Here is a 24,426-nt window from a genome sequence, read left to right as displayed (position 1 = left end):
TTAAAATCCATTTCTGAAGCTCGTTTTTTTTTGCCCCTTTGCCGATTTGTTTTCCAAATAGCAATATTTGCCTTGGATTGAGCATGCAAGTTTTAAGCCAACAGACAGTCCGAATGAGTCACTGAACGGAAAAAAACAAATGTTTTTTTTTATTTAACTTTAATTTCAAATTTCATCATCAAAACTATTTTATCTTAGTGCTCTGACTTTCAAGGCAAAATTATGATTGAACTTTTTTTTAGTCAAAATTAACTCAATTAAAAAAACTGGATCAATAGGTTCATTTTTGATTCCGCTGGTACATCTTAAAATTAAAATCAACTTTCGAAACTAGAAAGTTTTTCACGTTTTTCGCGCAATTTCCACGTTCGTATTTGGAGAAAAATTTTACTCAATATTTAGCAGAGGAATTTGAATTGAATTCACAAACTGCATATATAATTTTAATGCATTAATATGATTGAATGCACATCTGTAGAGCTCACCCGAACAAAAACGAAGAAAATCTTCAAGACCTATATAAGAGATTTCATTACGTTCAGTGATTCTTAAAAATAAAAAATTAGACCTTCGAAGAAACTCGAACTTAAAAAATCAAACCCTCTGATACTTCAGGATTCGAACTCATGCTTCGCCCAAGAATTATTTCCGTTTTATTGTTCTGACTTTCGATACGAAAGTAACGGAATATTTGTGCTCGGGGTGGGTTTTTTTTCTTCAGAAAAATTTCGACTTTTTAACTAGCCATTTTTGACGGTTTTTTTTTATCATTCGAAAGGTATTGTTGTCCTGAGCATAAATTTGAAAAGATATTTCACCTGTGATCAGTTTTCGTACAAATATGGGGGTTTATATATTGCCATTTTGGTCAATTTGGGACAATTAACGCGCGATATATTTCGCGCTAATAACGCGTAAGCGAGATTTAATCCGTCTTATAAATCGTTCCAAATTGGTTCAAGCAAGCTTACATGCCTTAATTGATTTGTTAATAGGACAAATTTTTTTTATCACTTTGTACTTAATATTGTTCTACTTGTTGTAAAATTGCCTACGATTTGATCAAGCACAATGCCTTTGTGAGCACAAAACTGATATATAAATAACCATTTTGTGACAAAATAATAAGGTTTTGAGAAAGTAGTGATAAGTTTTGAAATTTTCATACACTAGCCCCTCAGATCTTCTTAGTATAGCATGAATATTTAAAACGAGTTCAAACATGAAATATTTTCAACATTTCACGAGATTGACAAAGTATCAAGAAATTATGCTAGGGATTAATTTATGTCAGTCTAAATTGCCGATTGAGTTAATTCAGCACCCATTTGGCAACTTTGATCCTAAGCTAGGCGGTCTGTAGACAATTTCGAACATTGTCTCGTCGTAGAGACTCTTCGTTTGCTCCATGAAAAACGCAAACTTCGAGCTGAAATCAGTTGTCGGGAAGCCTGGGGGTTGCTTCAACCATACAGGTTTGGACTCATTTTTCAACTGCGGGAAAATTCCCCCATTCACTAGAAACTGCACCCCCTCAAACGCCGGCGGTATGGCATCATTCTGGTACTCAGGGGTAGTTGGGTTGTAAAACTGTGTGGGGTGTGTGCGGTAATAGAATTTTCCCACGAACAGACAAGCTCCGTCACCCAGTGAGTACTTCTTGTAGTGGTTTGTTTCACCCGTTAGTCTGGGTCGGAAGTTGTCCAACTTGAAGTCTAGAGTGAACACCAGATGGGTGGAGTCCGAAGCTTCTAGTTGCACAGGACACTCAACTGAAATTGATTATACAATTAGGGCCAATTAGTATTCAAAAGTCCCGGCGGCAACAACAGTTGAGCACCCTAACTGCTTTCCGCTGAACAAATTTCAATGAGCTAGCATTTATTGTTTTCATTTATTCCCCCATTTTATGCCTTTGAATAGCAATTCCAATGGACATTTAAAGCCTAAAATACTTCCATCTACATCTTCCTCAGATTCTATTCAATGCACTCGGCAAACTCAGGACACATGAATATCAAAATAACTTTGACTATCACAAAATATCATGCATGCTTGAACTACCTATACAAATCTGTCACTCAAAAACAAATGGGTGCAATTTAAATGTTACCCAGTTAGTACATACCACTTCCGAGGTTGCAGAAGGACCAGCCAGTGATTGTGAGTTGGATCACTATATCGAGAGGACTGAGTGCCAGTTTGTACTCTGGCGTGTGTCTGAAGGTGAAGGGGGCACTCTGTTTCAACACAGTCATGTCCACGCTCACACTCAGCACAGACAGAGAGGCTGTCCAGGGTCGCTCACTCTCCACCAGTTTGGGACTCAATCTGCCTTTGAACGACAGTCCCTTGCACCTTAAACACACAAAGACAAAAATAACTTTCGGCATTTATACAAAAATTGTTCATAGAATTCGACCGAATTAAACAGATCATAGACAGAATTCTGAGGATCTGTGGATAGCTAAGCAACTGATATTTTCTCATTTTCTTTCGCAGTGTATTTTAAATTGCATGGCAGCGGCATGGAAAAACGTTCGACTCATAGAAATAATATAGGCATAGCTCCTTCAAACCATCGGTGCTTGTTTATAACGAAAGCGTTGCTGAAAAGTATAGACAGAAATAGTTCTTACTGCTTGTTAGTCTTCGCGAACAGGTCTTTGCTGTCACACAGCATAGAGTGATCCTTCTTGGAATGAGTATCCACTACGAAATTGTGAAACCCATTGAGAGAGTGCATCTGTTCATACTTGTTGCTGGTCACAATGGGGAAGCCCAGGTTAGTGTACTCCTGCCACGACACGAAGTTCAGACTGGCAAAGTGGTCTGGCTCATCATGACTCGCAACACAATCCTAAAAGGTCAACCAAATGTTTATACCAAGGATAGAATCAATTGTTAATAACTTATACAAAACTTTTGCACTCTGACCTCGAGACAGAAAATTGCAGCATTCTATTCATTCAGATAAATTATTTTTTCAGAAGCAGGCGAACAGTTACACACTCCTTCACAGTTTACATCAACGAGGATTTATCAAATGCAATTCACCTGTAAGTACTTTTTAGTCACAGCATCTCACCTCCATCAAAAGATGGGAATCATATGGAAAAATAAATTACAGCAAATAAGTAACATGTAATTGGGAATGTCTAAGATCATCGCTACTTCGCCATGACCCTGCCGGGGTAGGAACTTATACCACCGTTATACCGGCTCTAATGTATTCTCATTTTTATTTTTCAAAAAGAGCTCAGAAAAAACAAGGGCAACCGGATGCTGCCAAAACAGATTGATGCGCAAATATACATGCAGACTAATCTGATCACAAAAACTATAACAGAACTTTTTGAAAGTTCTGTTATTTTTTCATCGATATTATTTTCCGATGTTTCTGTAGCAAGAGTTGTTGCACTACAATGAGTGGAAAGTAAACTTCAGGAAAAGAGCAATTCAAAAAGCAAAAAGCAATTCAAATTTCCAATTCTACATATCAAGATTAGAGCAAAAGTTCCACCAAATGCATAAGCATCACATCTTGATCTGATCACAACAATTATACTGTAAAAATTGTCATTGAAAAATGTTTTCGGCCAACTTCTTGGGTATTTAGGAAGTAAAGTTAGTCTTCAAGAATCCGCACTGAAGATAAGCCAACGAAATGACAAGAGAATGTCTTGTGTGTGAGTTCGTACTAAGAATAATAAGACTGCTCGTATCCGACTGCCTTTTAAGGTCTATTGAGCAGTAATAACATAAAACAAATTAACATCAATAAAGTAAAATTAATTTTTGTTCCGACTTTCGATACGAAAGTAACGGAATATTTGTGCTCGAGGTGGGTTTTTTTTCTTCAGACAAATTTCGACTTTTGAACTGGCCATTTTTGACGGAACTTTTTTTTAACATTCGAAAGGTATTGTTGTCCTGAGCTTAAAATTGAAAATACATTTCACCTGTGATCAGTTTTCGTAAAGTTATGGGGGTTTAAAGATTGCCATTTTGGGACAATTAACGTGCGATATATTTCGCGCTATTAACGGATATACAGCGGAGATTTAATCAGTCTTAGAAATCGTTCCAAAACTTTGCAAAAAATAATCACAGGTGAACTATCTTTTCGAATTTAAGCTCAAGACAACAATACCTTTTGAATGATATTTTAAAATTCCGTCAAAAATGGCTAGTTAAAAAGTCGAAATTTGTCTGAAGAAAAAAAACCCGCCCCGAGCACAAATATTCCGTTACTTTCGTTACGAAAGTCGGAACAATTACTGAAATTCTTGAGATAGATGAGAGAGGCAGAAAAAATTAGTTTAAACGAGATTTCGTGACTCGAAGTTGCTGATAATATTTAGGGTGAGAGTTCATTCCTTTAAAAAATGCTTTTTAGTTTTCCAAGAGTGACGAATACTGTTCATGCAACGACTCAACGTCATTGTTGTTGCTTTAGGCTCGATTTTTAGGGCTGTTTGGACACAAATTTGCAGCTTGCTCAGTCGATCCGTGTATTAAATTCAAAACCGTTTATTTAAACCGCAGCTTTATAACTAAAGACAATTTATACGAAAAGTCACTCTCTACATGGGTCATCTTTGACGCAAGTTAAATCTAGTTAGAGAAAAATCACTGAAGCGGGGTTAGAGTTTCTAAACAAAATCTAATGAAAATGGCAAAACATTCAACGTACGCTTAACTTGTTTGTGTGTCAAATGGTGCAATATTGTGACTTACTTGATTGTTGCAGAATAAGACGGTGTTTTCTTTTGCTTCGATGAACACTTGCGACTTATATCTCTTTGAATGGAAGAAAAGCTTCACTCTGGAACCGGAGCCACTCAATAAGGGGGTAATGAGCACCACGGCAATCAATATCAACCGAGTCAGAGTAAAATGAGAACTATTTAAGCCAATGTGACAAGGTGCATACATATTTATAACTGTTACACAAAATCTCAATATAACCAATCCAATAATCTATTGATAATTTTCAATTGAAAATTCATAAATTGTAGGCCACTCAAAGCCTTCTTGCTGCGTATCAAAATTCAGATCGTATCATTGGCTTAATTTCTGGGGGTGTGCGTTCAACCGTCCGCGCAAGACTGATTCCAAACTATTTTTATCTATTTTTAAGCAGCAGTCAACCAACCACAAAAATATAGATATGACCACAAGCACCTTCTCTCAAGCGCTGTCTGTCTTAAATCAATCTACACAGTGAAGTTTTATATTTAGCTTTTAATTTAATTGTATCTATAAAAAGAGATATTTTTCGATTTCATTGGCAATATACGCAAGTAGTTATTAATCCACCAATTTTAAATCAGACAGCTCAAATCGTTTGATCGTGACGACAATCAGACCATTATCAAAAAATTGATCGAGCAGACAAAACAGAGATGGTAAGCAGCCTCATCAAAGAAAGATCAAAGCTTTTAAGAGATTTAATGGGCACAAATGACATATGTAATCGGTAATCCTTAACTTCTTATTTAAAACAAAGCCAGAAAAGACTTTAAACTGCCGTTCTTTCGTTGCAGCTGCAAGAATCTGGATTGGACCACCGGCTAGGAAAATTTGTGGCATGTTTACTCAGCCGTCCCAAGTAAAAGAATGAGACGTCTAGAACAAAAACATCTGGCAATCTTTGTGTACTTCAATACCCTGAGGCTACATAGACAAACAAGTGAACGGGTGCGGAAAACCATAACAAAAAACAAAGACAAAACAAGGAAGTGTAAAAACAAACTGCCACCATTACAGAGGCTTCATAACTTGCTACCTCGTCAATTCATAAAATATTTTTACGGTCCTTGATAAATCTAAGCTGACAACGAAGACAATCAAATCAAATCACGCGTCGAATCTTACAAAATTGAACAGCCACACCACAAGCATTCTTAGGTCCTTCACAACAAAGACAAAATATTTCATATATATGTTCTCAACAGCGCTGAAATGAAAATAACAATCTCACAAGTCTCAGGAAAATCCCCACCTTTGTTTATCACAACCCATCGTTTCTTTCCAGATCAATCATTATAACCAAAAATACTTCGTTTTTTTTTTCTCGAAAGAACAAGGCCAAAAGTCAACAAGTGTCACCTGTTCCTGTGATATATGACGTACAATTATAAAACGTAACTTAAAATCGTATAATCTGACTATAGTATAACGTATAACCGAATATTTTGGCTTTGTATAAAAACTTAATAGTATAACTCGAGATCAAAATCCTTGCTCAGTTATAGCGACCACTCAAGGCTTTTCAGATTGTTTTTGAAGCTCGATTATATCTTTTGCCCCCCGAAAATCTCTGATTACTCTCAGAAAATTTTTTGTGTTGGAGTTGAGCCGCCCCTAAAATCTATCATCTTGCAGTACAAGGAAAGTCTCAAAAAAAGAGTCGCCAATTATCGATTTCGTATAATCGTATATAAATTATCGTATAAATTTCTTCAAATTTTTCAGGATTTGTATATCAGAGAAAAACTCGGAAGCTTGGAAACATATATGATTGGTTCAGTTGACAACTGTTATGTTTGCAAAGATCATAATCAAGACAAACCGAATTTTTTAATTCAATTTTGTATGCTGCCAATTTTAGCTAAACAAAATAATTTACTTATGTAAAATCGAACTCACAAAACGTAGAGAACCAAAAAATTCTAGTCCCCTTTCAAAGTGATGTAACGTCACGAAACCATAAGGACACTACTGGCAAAAAACGGTTAGCCTCTTAATAAATTGAATCCATATAGTGATATAGCAAAAATTAGATAGTTAACAATATCAACCAGGAATCAGAAGGAAATATTATCAGGAAATAGTTGATAAGGAAATAGGAAACAGCCTCTGATCAAAGCAAAAAAACATCACAACAGCAATAAAATACAATTCCAATTTTATTTAACTTCTCGGGGTTCATATAGGTATAGAAAAGAAAAACAACAGCCACTAACAGTTTTGAATAAACGTCACAAAACAATGAATCAGAACGAATTTTTCATGAACGATTGTCAATATCTGAGTTCATCCATTACTGGCAGAGATAGACAACAGCCTCTGATCAAAGCGAAAAAATAACCACGAAAAAACAAATAAAAAAAAGAAATTGTTATTTTCAAAACAAAATTCCAAGACTAGCATCACAAGACAAGTGATCGGAACAAAATATTTCAGGAATAAGCATCACAAGACAACACATCAGAACGAAAGATTTCATGGACTATCGTCAATCTCCGGGTTCATCCATTTCTAGCAGAGACAAACAAAAGCCTCTGATCAAATAGAAAAAAAAAACAACACGACAGAGCAAAGCAATAAAAAAATTATTAAAGAGAATGTTTCTAATTCTCGAAGATCATCTATATAGCAGAAAACTAAACAAGAGCCACTGATAGAAATGAATCAGCATAATTAGACAAGACATCAAAACGAAATAGTTCATGAACTATCGTCAATCTCTGGGTTCATTCATTTCTGACAGAGACAAATGAAAGCCTCTGATGAAAAAGAAAAATAATATCACGGCACAGCAAAGCAATCAAAAAGAAACTACTGAAGAGAATTTTTCTAATTATCGGAGATCATCTACCTATAGCGGAAAAAAAAACTAGAGCCCCAAATAGAAAAGAATAAGCACAACTAGACAAGACATCAGAACGAAATATTTCATGGACTATCGTCAATCTCTGGGTTCATCCATTTCTGGCAGAGACAGGCAACAGCCTCCGATCAAAGTGAAAAACCATCACGACATTACAAAGCAATCAAAAACAAACAATTCAAGAAAAACTTTCTAATTCTCGGAGATTATCTTAAAATAGCAGAAAAAAACAAGAACAACTTATAGAAGTGAATAAGCATAATTAGACAAGACATGAGAACCAAAAACTTCATGGAATATCGTCAATCTCTGGGGTCATCCATTTCTGGCAGATACAGGCAACAGCCTCAGATCAAAGTGAAAAAACATCACGACATTACAAAGCAATCAAAACCAAGCTATTCAAGAAAAACTTTCTAATTCTCGGAGATCATCTTAATATAGCAGAAAAAAACAACAGCAACTTATAGAAGCGAATAAGCATAATTAGACAAGACATGAGAACGAAATACTTCATGGAATATCGTCAATCTCTGGGTTCATCCATTTCTGGCAGATATAGGCAACAGCCTACGATCAAAGTGAAAAAATCATTACGACAATACAAAGCAATTAAAAACAAACTATTCAAGATGAATGGTCTAATTCTCGGAGATCATCTAAAAATAGCAGAAAAAACAAGAGCCATTAAAAAAAGTGAATAAGCATAACTAGACAAGACATCAGAACGAAATATTTCATGGACTATGGTCAATCTCTGGGTTCATCCATTTCTGGCAGAGACAGGCAACAGCCTCCGATCAAAGTGAAAAAACATCACGACATTATAAAGCAATCAAAAACAAATTAATCAAGAAAAACTTTGCAATTCTCGGAGATCATCTTAAAATAGCAGAAAAAAACAAGAGCAACTTATAGAAGTGAATAAGCATAATTAGACAAGACATGAGAACGAAATAGTTCATGAACTATCGTCAATCTCTGGGTTCATTCATTTCTGACAGAGACAAACGAAAGCCTCTGATGAAAAAGAAAAATAATATCACGGCACAGCAAAGCAATCAAAAAGAAACTACTGAAGAGAATTTTTCTAATTATCGGAGATCATCTACCTATAGCGGAAAAAAAAACTAGAGCCCCAAATAGAAAAGAATAAGCACAACTAGACAAGACATCAGAACGAAATATTTCATGGACTATCGTCAATCTCTGGGTTCATCCATTTCTGGCAGAGACAGGCAACAGCCTCCGATCAAAGTGAAAAACCATCACGACATTACAAAGCAATCAAAAACAAACAATTCAAGAAAAACTTTCTAATTCTCGGAGATTATCTTAAAATAGCAGAAAAAAACAAGAACAACTTATAGAAGTGAATAAGCATAATTAGACAAGACATGAGAACCAAAAACTTCATGGAATATCGTCAATCTCTGGGGTCATCCATTTCTGGCAGATACAGGCAACAGCCTCAGATCAAAGTGAAAAAACATCACGACATTACAAAGCAATCAAAACCAAGCTATTCAAGAAAAACTTTCTAATTCTCGGAGATCATCTTAATATAGCAGAAAAAAACAACAGCAACTTATAGAAGCGAATAAGCATAATTAGACAAGACATGAGAACGAAATACTTCATGGAATATCGTCAATCTCTGGGTTCATCCATTTCTGGCAGATATAGGCAACAGCCTACGATCAAAGTGAAAAAATCATTACGACAATACAAAGCAATTAAAAACAAACTATTCAAGATGAATGGTCTAATTCTCGGAGATCATCTAAAAATAGCAGAAAAAACAAGAGCCATTAAAAAAAGTGAATAAGCATAACTAGACAAGACATCAGAACGAAATATTTCATGGACTATCGTCAATCTCTGGGTTCATCCATTTCTGGCAGAGACAGGCAACAGCCTCCGATCAAAGTGAAAAAACATCACGACATTATAAAGCAATCAAAAACAAATTAATCAAGAAAAACTTTGCACTTCTCGGAGATCATCTTAAAATAGCAGAAAAAAAACAAGAGCAACTTATAGAAGTGAATAAGCATAATTAGACAAGACATGAGAACGAAATACTTCATGGAATATCATCAATCTCTGGATTCATCCATTTCTGGCAGATACAGGCATCAGCGTCCGATTAAAATGAAAGAAAAAAAAACATCACTACATTACAACGCAATCAAAACGGAACATTTCAAAGAATATTTTCGTTAACTCCCGGAGATCATTTACATTTAGCAGAGAAAAAGAAGAGCCACTCATAGAAATGAATAAGAATCACCAGACAAAACATCAAAACGAAATATTTCATGGACTATCGTCAATCTCTGGGTTCATCCAATTCAGGCAGAGACAAACGAAAGCCTCTGATCAAAAAGAAAAACATCACGACACAGCAAAGCAATCAAAAATAAACAATTGAAGAGAAATTTTCTAATTATCGGAGATCATCTACATATAGCAGGAAAAAAAGAAGAGCTACTAATCAAAGTGAATAAGCATAACTAGACAATACATCAGAACGAAATATTTCATGGACTATCGTCAATCTCTGGGTTCATCCATTTCTGGCAGAGACAGGCAACAGCCTCCGATCAAAGTGAAAAACCATCACGACATTACAAAGCAATCAAAAACAAACTATTCAAGAAACACTTTCCAATTCTCGGAGATCATCTTAATATAGCAGAAAAAAACAAGAGCAACTTATAGAAGGGAAAAAGCATAATTAGACAAGACATGAGAACGAAATACTTCATGGAATATCGTCAATCTCTGGATTCATCCATTTCTGGCAGATACAGGCATCAGCGTCCGATTAAAATAAAAAAAACATCACTACATTACAAAGCAATCAAAACGGAACATTTCAAAGAATATTTTCACTAACTCCCGGAGATCATTTACATTTAGCAGAGAAAAAGAAGAGCCACTCATAGAAATGAATAAGAATCACCAGACAACACATCAAAACGAAATATTTCATGGACTGTCGTCAATCTCTGGGTTCATCCAAGTGAGGCAGAGACGAACAAAAGCCTCTGATCAAAAAGAAAAACATCACGACACAGCAAAGCAATCAAAAATAAACAATTGAAGAGAAATTTTCTAATTATCGGAGATCATCTACATATAGCAGGAAAAAAAGGAGAGCTACTAATCAAAGTGAATAAGCATAACTAGACACTACATCAGAACAGGATATTTCATGGACTATCGTCAATCTCTGGGTTCATCCATTTCTGGCAGAGATAGGCAACAGCCTCCGATCAAAGTGAAAAAACACCACGACATTACCAAGCAATTAAAAACAAACTATTCAAGATGAATGTTATAACTCTCGAAGATCAACTAAAATAGCAGGAAAAAAAACAAGAGACACTCATAGAAGTGAATAAGCATAACTAGACAAGGCATCAAAACGAAATATTTCATGGACTATCGTCAATGCCTGGGTTCATCCATTTCTAGCAGAGACAAATAAAAGCCTCTGATCGAATAGAAAAATATCACGACACAGCAAAGCAAATGAAAAGAAACGATTGAAAAGAAATTTTCTAATTCTCGGAGATAATCTACATATAGCAGAAAAAATTAAGAGCAACTTATAGAAGTGAATAAGCATAATTAGACAAGAAATGAGAACGAAATACTTCATGGAATATCCTCAATCTCTGGGTTCATCCATTTCTGGCAGAGACAGGCAACAGCCTCCGATCAAAGTGAAAAAACATCACGACATTACAAAGCAATCAAAAACAAACTATTCAAGAAAAACCTTCCAATTCTCGGAGATCATCTTAGTATAGCAGAAAAAAATAAGAGCAACTTATAGAAATGAATAAGCATAATTAGACAAGAAATGAGAACGAAATATTTCATGGAATATCGTCAATCTCTGGGTTCATCCATTTCTGGCAGAGACAGGCAACAGCCTCCGATCAAAGTGAAAAAACATCACGACATTACAAAGAAACAAAAACAAAATACTCAAGATAAATGTTCTAATTCTCGAAGATCATCTACAATTAGCAAAAAAACAAGAGGCGCTAATAGAAGTGAATAAGCATTACTAGACAAGACATCAGAACGAAATATTTCATGGACTATCGTCAATCTCTAAGTTCATCCATTTCTGGCAGATACAGGCAACAGCCTCCGATCAAAGTGAAAAAAAAACATCACGACAGTACAAAGCAATTAAAAACAAGCTATTCAAGATGAATGGTCTAATTCTCGGAGATCATCTAATTATAGCAGAAAAAAAACAAGAGCCACTAATAAAAGTGAATAAGCATAACTAGACAAGACATCAGAACGAAATATTTCATGGACTATCGTCAATTTCTGGGTTCATCCATTTCTGGCACAGACAGGCAACAGCCTCCGATCAAAGTGAAAAAACATCACATTACAAAGCAATCAAAAACAAACTATTCAAGACAAACTTTCCAATTCTCGGAGATCATCTTAATATAGCAGAAAAAACAAGAGCAACTTATAGAAGTGAATAAGCATAATAAGACAAGATATGAGAACGAAATACTTCATGGAATATCGTCAATCTCTGGGATCATCCCTTTCTGGCAGATGCAGGCAACAGCGTTCGATTAAAGTGGAAAAACATCACGACATTACAAAGCAATCAAAACGGAACATTTCAAAGAATATTTTCACTAACTCCCGGAGATCATTTACATTTAGCAGAGAAAAAGAAGAGCCACTCATAGAAATGAATAAGAATCACCAGCCAACACATCAAAACGAAATATTTCATGGACTCTCGTCAATCTCTTGGTTCATCCAATTCAGGCAGAGACAAACGAAAGCCTCTGATCAAAAAGAAAAACATCAAGACACAGCAAAGCAATCAAAAGTAAACAATCGAAGAGAACTTTTCTAATTATTGGAGATCATCTACATATAGCAGGAAAAAAAGAAGAGCTACTAATAAAAGTGAATAAGCATAACTAGACACTATATCAGAACGAGATATTTCATGGACTATCGTCAATCTCTGGGTTCATCCATTTCTGGCAGAGATAGGCAACAGCCTCCGATCAAAGTGAAAAAACATCACGACATTACCAAGCAATGAAAAACAAACTATTCAAGATGAATGTTATAATTCTCGGAGATCGACTAAAAATAGCAGAAAAAAAACAAGAGCCACTCATAGAAGTGAATAAGCATAACTAGACAAGACTTCAAAACGAAATATTTCATGGACTATCGTCAATCTCTGGGTTCAACCATTTCTAGCAGAGACAAACAAAAGCCTCTGATCGAATAGAAAAATATCACGACACAGCAAAGCAAACAAAAAGAAACTATTGAAAAGAAAATTTCTAAATCTCGGAGATCGTCTACATATAGCAAAAAAACAAGAGGCACTAATAGAAGTGAATAAGCATAACTAGCAAGACATCAGAACGAAATATTTCATAGACTATCGTCAATCTCTGGGTTCATCCATTTCTGGCAGAGATAGGCAACAGCCTCCGATCAAAGTGAAAAAACATCACGACATTATAAAGCAATCAAAAACAAACTATTCAAGAAAAACGTTCTAATTCTCGGAGATCATCTATAAATAGCAAAAAAAAACAAGAGGCACTAATAAGCATAACTAGACAATACATCAGAACAAAAAATTACATGGACTATCGTCAATCTCTGGGTTCATCCATTTCTGGTAGAGACAGACCACAATCTCCGATCAAAGTGAAAAAACATCACGACATTACAAAGCAATCAAAACAAACTATTCAAGATAAATGTTCTAATTCTCGAGGATCATCTACATATAACAAAAAAAACAAGAGGCAGGAATAGAAGTAAATAAACAACTAGACAAGACATCAGAACGAAATATTTCATGGACTATCGTCAATCTCTGGGTTCATCCATTTTTGGCAAAGACAGGCAACAGCCTCCGATCAAATTGAAAAATCATCACGACATTACAAAGCAATCAAAAACAAACAATTCGAGATAACTGTTCTAATCCTCGAAGATCATCTACACATAGCAAAAAAAACACGAGGCACTAATAGAAAAGAATAAGCATAACTAGACAAGAAATCAGAACGAAATATTTCATGGACAATCGTTAATCTCTGGGTTCATCCATTTCTGGCAGAGACAAATAAAAGCCTCTGATCAAAAAGAAAAAAAAAACATCACGACGCAGCAAAGCAAATAAAAAGAAATTATTGAAGTGATATTTTCTAATTCTCGGAGATCTACATATAGCAAAAAAAAAACAAGAGTCACTTATAGAAGTGAATAAGCAAACTAGACAAGACATCAGAACGAAAAATTTCATGGACTATCGTCAATCTCTGGGTTCATCCATTTCTGGCAGAGATAGGCAACAGCCTCCGATCAAAGTGAAAAAACATCACGACATTACAAAGCAATCAAAAACAAACTATTCAAGAAAAACGTTCTAATTCTCGGAGATCATCTATAAATAGCAAAAAAAACAAGAGGCACTAATAAGCATAACTAGACAATACATCAGAACGAAAAGTTACATGGACTATCGTCAATCTCTGGGTTCATCCATTTCTGGTAGAGACAGACAACAATCTCCGATCAAAGTGAAAAAACATCACGACATTACAAAGCAATCAAAACAAACTATTCAAGATAAATGTTCTAATTCTCGAGGATCATCTACATATAACAAAAAAAACAAGAGGCAGGAATAGAAGTAAATAAACAACTAGACAAGACATCAGAACGAAATATTTCATGGACTATCGTCAATCTCTGGGTTCATCCATTTTTGGCAAAGACAGGCAACAGCCTCCGATCAAATTGAAAAATCATCACGACATTACAAAGCAATCAAAAACAAACAATTCGAGATAACTGTTCTAATCCTCGAAGATCATCTACACATAGCAAAAAAAAACACGAGGCACTAATAGAAAAGAATAAGCATAACTAGACAAGAAATCAGAACGAAATATTTCATGGACAATCGTCAATCTCTGGGTTCATCCATTTCTGGCAGAGACAAACAAAAGCCTCTGATCAAAAAGAAAAAAAAACATCACGACGCAGCAAAGCAAATAAAAAGAAATTATTGAAGTGATATTTTCTAATTCTCGGAGATCATCTACATATAGCAGAAAAAAAACAAGATTCACTTATAGAAGTGAATAGGCAAACTAGACAAGACATCAGAACGAAAAATTTCATGGACTATCGTCAATCTCTGGATTCATCTATTTCAGGCAGAGAAAGGCAACAGCCTACGATCAAAGTGAAAAAACATCACGACATTACAAAGCAATCAAAAACAAACTATTCAAGATAAACGTTCTAATTCTCGGAGATCATCTAAAAATAGCAAAAAAAACAAGAGGCACTAATAAGCATAACTAGACAATACATCAGAACGAAAAATTACATGGACTATCGTCAATCTCTGGGTTCATCCATTTCTGGTAGAGACAGACAACAGTCTCCGATCAAATTGAAACAACATCACGACATTACAAAGCAATCAAAAACAAAATATTCAAGATAAATGTTCTAATTCTCGAGGATCATCTACATATAGCAAAAAAAAAACAAGAGGCGCTAATAGAAGTGAATAAGCACAACTAGACAAGACATCAGAACGAAATATTTCAAGGACTATCATCAATCTCTAGGTTCATCCATTTTTGGCAAAGACAGGCAACAGCCTCCGATCAAAATGAAAAATCATCACGACATTACAAAGCAATCAAAAACAAACTATTCGAGATAACTGTTCTGATTCTCGAAGCTCATCTACACATAGCAAAAAAAAACACGAGCCACTAATAGAAGTGAATAAGCATAACTAGATAAGAAATCAGAACGAAATATTTCATGGACAATCGTCAATCTCTGGGTTCATCAATTTCTGGCAGAGACAAACAAAAGCCTCTGATCAAAAAGAAAAAAAACATAACGACGCAGCAAAGTAAATAAAAAGAAATTATTGAAGTGAAGTTTTCTAATTCTCGGAGATCATCTACATATAGCAGAAAAAAAACAAGAGTCACTTATAGAAGTGAATAAGCAAACTAGACAAGACATCAGAACGAAAAATTTCATGGACTATCGTCAATCTCTGGATTCATCCATTTCAGGCAGAGAAAGGCAACAGCCTACGATCAAAGTGAAAAAACATCACGACATTACAAAGCAATCAAAAACAAACTATTCAAGATAAACGTTCTGATTCTCGGAGATCATCTATAAATAGCAAAAAAAACAAGAGGCACTAATAAGCATATCTAGACAATACATCAGAACGAAAAATTACATGGACTATCGTCAATCTCTGGGTTCATCCATTTCTGGTAGAGACAGACAACAGTCTCCGATCAAAGTGAAAAAACATCACGACATTACAAAGCAATCAAAAACAAAATATTTAAGATAACTGTTCTAATTCTCGAAGATCATCTACACATATAAAAAAAAAACACGAGGCATTTATAGAAGTGAATAAGCATAACTAGACAAGAAATCAGAACGAAATATTTCATGGACTATCGTCAATCTCTGGGTTCATCGATTTCTGGCAGAGACAAACAAAAGCCTCTGATCAAAAATAAAAAACATCACGACGCAGCAAAGCAAATAAAAAGAAATTATTCAAGTGAAATTTTTTAATTTTCGGAGATCATCTACATATAGCAAAAAAACAAGAGTCACTTATAGAAGTGAATAAGCAAACTAGACAAGACATCAGAACGAAATAGTTCATGTACTATCGTCAATCTCTGGATTCATCCATTTCAGGCAGAGAAAGGCAACAGCCTCCGATCAAATTGAAAAAAACATCATGACATTACAAAGCAATCAAAAACAAAGTATTCAAGATGAACGTTCTAATTCTCGGAGATCATCTATAAATACTAAAAAAAACAAGAGGCACTAATAAGCATAACTAGACAAGACATCAGAACGAAATATTACATGGACTATCGTCAATCTCTGGGTTCATCCATTTCTGGTAGAGACACACAACAGTCTCCGATCAAAGTGAAAAAACATCACGACATTACCAAGCAATCAAAAACAAAATATTCCAGATAAATGTTCTAATTCTCGAAGATCATCTACAAATAGCAAAAAAAACAAGAGGCGCTAATAGAAGTGAATAAGCCTAACTAGACAAGACATCAGAACGAAATATTTCATGGACTATCGTCAATCTCTGGGTTCATCCATTTTTGGCAAAGACAGGCAACAGCCTCCGATCAAATTGAAAAACCATCACGACATTACAAAGCAATCAAAAACAAACTATTCGAGATAACTGTTCTAATTCTCGAAGATCACCTACAAATAGCAAAAAAAACAAGAGCCACTAATAGAAGTGAATAAGCAGAACTAGACAAGACATCAGAAAGAAATATTTCATGGAATATCGTCAATCTCTGGGTTCATCCATTTCTGGCAGAGACAAACAAAAGCCTCTGATCGAATAGAAAAAATATCACGACACAGCAAAGCAAATAAAAAGAAACTATTGAAAAGAAATTTTCTAATTCTCGGAGATCGTCTACACATAGCAGAAAAAAACAAGGGCTACTAATAGAAGTGAATAAGCATAACTAGACAAGACATCAGAAAGAGATATTTCATGGACTATCTTCAATCTCTGGGTTCATCCATTTCTGGCAGAGATAGGCAACAGACTCCGATCAAAGTGAAAAAACATCACGACATTACAAGCAATTAAAAACAAGCTATTCAAGAAAAACTTTCTAATTCTCGGAGATCATCTTAATATAGCAGAAAAAAACAACAGCAACTTATAGAAGCGAATAAGCATAATTAGACAAGACATGAGAACGAAATACTTCATGGAATATCGTCAATCTCTGGGTTCATCCATTTCTGGCAGAGACAGGCAACAGCCTCCGATCAAAGTGAAAAAACATCACGACATTACAAAGCAATCAAAAACAAACTATTCAAGAAAAACTTTCCAATTCTCGGAGATCATCTTAAAATAGCAGAAAAAAAACAAGAGCAACTCATAGAAGTGAATAAGCATAATTAGACAAGACATGAGAACGAAATACTTCATGGAATATCATCAATCTCTGGATTCATCCATTTCTGGCAGATACAGGCATCAGCGTCCGATTAAAATGAAAGAAAAAAAAACATCACTACATTACAAAGCAATCAAAAACAAACTATTCAAGATAAACGTTCTAATTCTCGGAGATCATCTATAAATAGCAAAAAAAAACAAGAGGCACTAATAAGCATATCTAGACAATACATCAGAACGAAAAATTACATGGACTATCGTCAATCTCTGGGTTCATCCATTTCTGGTAGAGACAGACAACAGTCTCCGATCAAAGTGAAAAAACATCACGACATTACAAAGCAATCAAAAACAAAATATTCAAGATAACTGTTCTAATTCTCGAAGATCATCTACACATATAAAAAAAACACGAGGCACTTATAGAAGTGAATAAGCATAACTAGACAAGAAATCAGAACGAAATATTTCATGGACTATCGTCAATCTCTGGATTCATCCATTTCAGGCAGAGAAAGGCAACAGCCTCCGATCAAATTGAAAAAAACATCACGACATTACAAAGCAATCAAAAACAAAGTATTCAAGATGAACGTTCTAATTCTCGGAGATCATCTATAAATACTGAAAAAAACAAGAGGCACTAATAAGCATAACTAGACAAGACATCAGAACGAAATATTACATGGACTATCGTCAATCTCTGGGTTCATCCATTTCTGGTAGAGACACACAACAGTCTCCGATCAAAGTGAAAAAACATCACGACATTACCAAGCAATCAAAAGCAAAATATTCCAGATAAATGTTCTAATTCTCGAAGATCATCTACAAATAGCAAAAAAAACAAGAGGCGCTAATAGAAGTGAATAAGCCTAACTAGACAAGACATCAGAACGAAATATTTCATGGACTATCGTCAACCTCTGGGTTCATCCATTTTTGGCAAAGACAGGCAACAGCCTCCGATCAAATTGAAAAACCATCACGACATTACAAAGCAATCAAAAACAAACTATTCGAGATAACTGTTCTAATTCTCGAAGATCACCTACAAATAGCAAAAAAACAAGAGCCACTAATAGAAGTGAATAAGCAGAACTAGACAAGACATCAGAAAGAAATATTTCATGGAATATCGTCAATCTCTGGGTTCATCCATTTCTGGCAGAGACAAACAAAAGCCTCTGATCGAATAGAAAAAATATCACGACACAGCAAAGCAAATAAAAAGAAATTATTCAAGTGAAATTTTTTAATTTTCGGAGATCATCTACATATAGCAAAAAAAACAAGAGTCACTTATAGAAGTGAATAAGCAAACTAGACAAGACATCAGAACGAAATTGTTCATGTACTATCGTCAATCTCTGGATTCATCCAATTCAGGCAGAGAAAGGCAACAGCCTCCGATCAAATTGAAAAAAACATCACGACATTACAAAGCAATCAAAAACAAAGTATTCAAGATGAACGTTCTAATTCTCGGAGATCATCTATAAATACTAAAAAAAACAAGAGGCACTAATAAGCATAACTAGACAAGACATCAGAACGAAATATTACATGGACTATCGTCAATCTCTGGGTTCATCCATTTCTGGTAGAGACACACAACAGTCTCCGATCAAAGTGAAAAAACATCACGACATTACCAAGCAATCAAAAACAAAATATTCCAGATAAATGTTCTAATTCTCGAAGATCATCTACAAATAGCAAAAAAAACAAGAGGCGCTAATAGAAGTGAATAAGCCTAACTAGACAAGACATCAGAACGAAATATTTCACGGACTATCGTCAACCTCTGGGTTCATCCATTTTTGGCAAAGACAGGCAACAGCCTCCGATCAAATTGAAAAACCATCACGACATTACAAAGCAATCAAAAACAAACTATTCGAGATAACTGTTCTAATTCTCGAAGATCACCTACAAATAGCAAAAAAACAAGAGCCACTAATAGAAGTGAATAAGCAGAACTAGACAAGACATCAGAGAGAAATATTTCATGGAATATCGTCAATCTCTGGGTTCATCCATTTCTGGCAGAGACAAACAAAAGCCTCTGACCGAATAGAAAAAATATCACGACACAGCAAAGCAAATAAAAAGAAACTATTGAAAAGAAATTTTCTAATTCTCGGAGATCGTCTACACATAGCAGAAAAAAACAAGGGCTACTAATAGAAGTGAATAAGCATAACTAGACAAGACATCAGAAAGAGATATTTCATGGACTATCGTCAATCTCTGGGTTCATCCATTTCTGGCAGAGATAGGCAACAGACTCCGATCAAAGTGAAAAAACATCACGACATTACAAGCAATTAAAAACAAACTATTCAAGATGAATGTTATAATTCTCGGAGATCAACTAAAAATAGCAGAAAAAAAACAAGAGCCATTCATAGAAGTGAATAAGCATAACTAGACAAGACATCATAACGAAATATTTCATGGACTATCGTCAATCTCTGGGTTCATCCATTTCTAGCAGAGACAAACAAAAGCCTCTGATCGAATAGAAAAAATCACGACACAGCAAAGCAAATAAAAAGAAACTATTGAAAAGAAAATTTCTAATTCTCGGAGATCGTCTACACATAGCAGAAAAAAACAAGGGCTACTAATAGAAGTGAATAAGCATAACTAGACAAGACATCAGAAAGAGATATTTCATGGACTATCGTCAATCTCTGGGTTCATCCATTTCTGGCAGAGATAGGCAACAGCCTCCGATCAAAGTGAAAAAACATCACGACATTACAAGCAATTAAAAACAAACTATTCAAGATGAATGTTATAATTCTCGGAGATCAACTAAAATTAGCAGAAAAAAAACAAGAGCCACTCATAGAAGTGAATAAGCATAACTAGACAAGACATCAAAACGAAATGTTTCATGGACTATCGTCAATCTCTGGGTTCATCCATTTCTAGCAGAGACAAACAAAAGCCTCTGATCGAAGAGAAAAAAAATCACGACACAGCAAAGCAAATAAAAAGAAAATATTGAAAAGAAATTTTCTAATTCTCGGTGATCGTCTACACATAGCAGAAAAAAACAAGACCTACTAATAGAAGTGAATAAGCATAACTAGACAAGACATCAGAAAGAGATATTTCATGGACTGGGTTCATCCATTTTTGGCAGAGACAGGCAACAGCCTCCGATCAAATGGAAAAATCATCACGACATTACAAAGCAATCAAAAACAAACTATTCGAGATAACTGTTCTAATTCTCGAAGATCTACATATAGCAAAAAAACAAGAGGCACTAAAAGAAGTGAATAAGCATAACAAGACCAGACATCAGAACGAAATTATTCATGGACTATCGTCATTCTCTGGGTTCATCCGTTTCTGGCAGAGACAAACAAAAGCCTCTGATCGAATAGAAAAAAAATCACGACGCAGCAAAGCAAATAAAAAGAAATTATTGAAGTGAATTTTTCTAATTCTCGGAGATCATCTACATAAAGCAGAAAAAAAACAAGAGTCACTTATCGAAAAGAATAAGCAAACTAGACAAGACATCAGAACGAAATATTTCATGGACTATCGTCAATCTCTGGATTCATTTATTTCTGGCAGAGAAAGGCAACAGCCTACGATCAAAGTGAAAAAACATCACGACATTACAAAGCAATCAAAAACAAACTATTCAAGATAAACGTTCTAATTCTCGGAGATCATCTATAAATAGCAAAAAAACAAGAGGCACTAATAAGCATAACTAGACAATACATCAGAACGAAATATTTCATGGACTATCGTCAATCTCTGGGTTCATCCATTTCTGGCAGAGACAGGCAACAGCCTCCGATCAAAGTGAAAAAACATCACGACATTACAAAGCAATCAAAAACAAACTTTTCAAAATAAACGTTCTAATTCTCGGAGATCATCTAGAAATAGCAAAAAAAACAAGAGGCACTAATAAGCATAATTAAACAAGACATCAGAACGAAATATTACATGGACTATCGTCAAATTCTGGGTTCATCCATTTCTGGTAGAGACAGACAACAGTCTCCGATCAAAGTGAAAAAACATCACGACATTACAAAGGAATCAAAAACAAACTATTCAAGATAAACGTTTTAATTCTCGGAGATCATCTATAAATAGCAAAAAAAACAAGAAGCACTAATAAGTATAACTAGACAAGACATCAGAACGAAATATTTCATGGACTATCGTCAATCTCTGGGTTCATCCATTTCTGGCAGACACAGGCAACAGCCTCCGATCAAAGTGAAAAAACATCACGACATAACAAAGTAATCAAAAACAAACTATTCAAGATAAACGTTCTAATTCTCGGAGATCATCTATAAATAGCAAAAAAAAACAAGAAGCACTAATAAGTATAACTAGAAAAGACATCAGAACGAAATATTTCATGGACTATCGTCAATCTCTGGGTTCATTCATTTCTGGCAGAGACAGGCAACAGCCTCCGATCAAAATGAAAAAACATCACGACATTACAAAGCAATCAAAAACAAATTATTCAAAATAAACGTTCTAATTCTCGGAGATCATCTATAAATAGCAAAAAAAAAACAAGAGGCACTAATAAGCATAACTAAACAAGACATCAGAACGAAATATTACATGGACTATCGTCAATCTCTGGGTTCATCCATTTCTGGCAGAGACAGGCAACAGCCTCCGATCAAAGTGAAAAAACATCACGACATTACAAAGCAATCAAAAACAAACTATTCAAAAAAAAACGTTCTAATTCTCGGAGATCATCTATAAATAGCAAAAAAAACAAGAGGCACTAATAAGCATAATTAAACAAGACATCAGAACGAAATATTACATGGACTATCGTCAAACTCTGGGTTCATCCATTTCTGGTAGAGACAGACAACAGTCTCCGATCAAAGTGAAAAAACATCACGACATTACAAAGGAATCAAAAACAAACCATTCAAGATAAACGTTTTAATTCTCGGAGATCATCTATAAATAGCAAAAAAAAACAAGAAGCACTAATAAGTATAGCTAGACAAGACATCAGAACGAAATATTTCATGGACTATCGTCAATCTCTGGGTTCATCCATTTCTGGCAGAGACAGGCAACAGCCTCCGATCAAAGTGAAAAAACATCACGACATAACAAAGTAATCAAAAACAAACTATTCAAGATAAACGTTCTAATTCTCGGAGATCATCTATAAATAGCAAAAAAAAAAACAGGAAGCACTAATAAGTATAACTAGACAAGACATCAGAACGAAATATTTCATGGACTATCGTCAATCTCTGGGTTCATCCATTTCTGGCAGACACAGGCAACAGCCTCCGATCAAAGTGAAAAAACATCACGACATAACAAAGTAATCAAAAACAAACTATTCAAGATAAACGTTCTAATTCTCGGAGATCATCTATAAATAGCAAAAAAAAAACAAGAAGCACTAATAAGTATAACTAGAAAAGACATCAGAACGAAATATTTCATGGACTATCGTCAATCTCTGGGTTCATTCATTTCTGGCAGAGACAGGCAACAGCCTCCGATCAAAATGAAAAAACATCACGACATTACAAAGCAATCAAAAACAAATTATTCAAAATAAACGTTCTAATTCTCGGAGATCATCTATAAATAGCAAAAAAAAAACAAGAGGCACTAATAAGCATAACTAAACAAGACATCAGAACGAAATATTACATGGACTATCGTCAATCTCTGGGTTCATCCATTTCTGGCAGAGACAGGCAACAGCCTCCGATCAAAGTGAAAAAACATCACGACATTACAAAGCAATCAAAAACAAACTATTCAAAAAAAAACGTTCTAATTCTCGGAGATCATCTATAAATAGCAAAAAAACAAGAGGCACTAATAAGCATAATTAAACAAGACATCAGAACGAAATATTACATGGACTATCGTCAAACTCTGGGTTCATCCATTTCTGGTAGAGACAGACAACAGTCTCCGATCAAAGTGAAAAAACATCACGACATTACAAAGGAATCAAAAACAAACCATTCAAGATAAACGTTTTAATTCTCGGAGATCATCTATAAATAGCAAAAAAAAACAAGAAGCACTAATAAGTATAGCTAGACAAGACATCAGAACGAAATATTTCATGGACTATCGTCAATCTCTGGGTTCATCCATTTCTGGCAGAGACAGGCAACAGCCTCCGATCAAAGTGAAAAAACATCACGACATAACAAAGTAATCAAAAACAAACTATTCAAGATAAACGTTCTAATTCTCGGAGATCATCTATAAATAGCAAAAAAAAAACAGGAAGCACTAATAAGTATAATTAGACAAGACATCAGAACGAAATATTTCATGGACTATCGTCAATCTCTGGGTTCATCCATTTCTGGCAGAGACAGGCAACAGTCTCCGATCAAAGTGAAAAAACATCACGACATTACAAAGGAATCAAAAACAAACCATTCAAGATAAACGTTTTAATTCTCGGAGATCATCTATAAATAGCAAAAAAAAACAAGAAGCACTAATAAGTATAGCTAGACAAGACATCAGAACGAAATATTTCATGGACTATCGTCAATCTCTGGGTTCATCCATTTCTGGCAGAGACAGGCAACAGCCTCCGATCAAAATGAAAAAACATCACGACATTACAAAGCAATCAAAAACAAACTATTAAAAAAAAACGTTCTAATTCTCGGAGATCATCTATAAATAGCAAAAAAACAAGAGGCACTAATAAGCA

General features: G+C 34.9%; 1 protein-coding gene across 4 annotated transcripts; it reads right to left on the bottom strand.

Annotated features, from left to right (window-relative positions):
- Window positions 1-1,215: 1,215 nt before the first annotated feature.
- LOC134845661 (uncharacterized) lies at window positions 1,216-7,598 on the bottom strand. Of its 4 annotated transcripts, none has more exons than XM_063862698.1 (5): window positions 6,578-7,598; window positions 4,741-5,132; window positions 2,640-2,860; window positions 2,129-2,358; window positions 1,216-1,772 (listed from the first exon to the last, which is right to left on the bottom strand). In XM_063862698.1, the coding sequence occupies exons 2-5, from the start codon at window positions 4,936-4,938 to the stop codon at window positions 1,318-1,320; spliced, it is 1,104 nt and encodes a 367-aa protein (XP_063718768.1). In that variant the 5' UTR covers window positions 4,939-5,132; window positions 6,578-7,598; the 3' UTR covers window positions 1,216-1,317. The 4 variants fall into 4 exon arrangements, with proteins under 4 accessions (XP_063718768.1, XP_063718786.1, XP_063718777.1 ...); XM_063862716.1 differs by having other exon boundaries at window positions 6,655-7,598; XM_063862707.1 differs by having other exon boundaries at window positions 4,741-5,875; window positions 6,714-7,598.
- Between the last annotated feature and the right edge of the window lie 16,828 nt (window positions 7,599-24,426).

This window comes from Symsagittifera roscoffensis, chromosome 1 (genome assembly GCF_963678635.1).
Source record: "Symsagittifera roscoffensis chromosome 1, txSymRosc1.1, whole genome shotgun sequence".
Classification (NCBI taxonomy): Eukaryota; Metazoa; Xenacoelomorpha; order Acoela; family Convolutidae; genus Symsagittifera; species Symsagittifera roscoffensis.
This window is presented reverse-complemented; position numbering and strand designations above follow the sequence as displayed.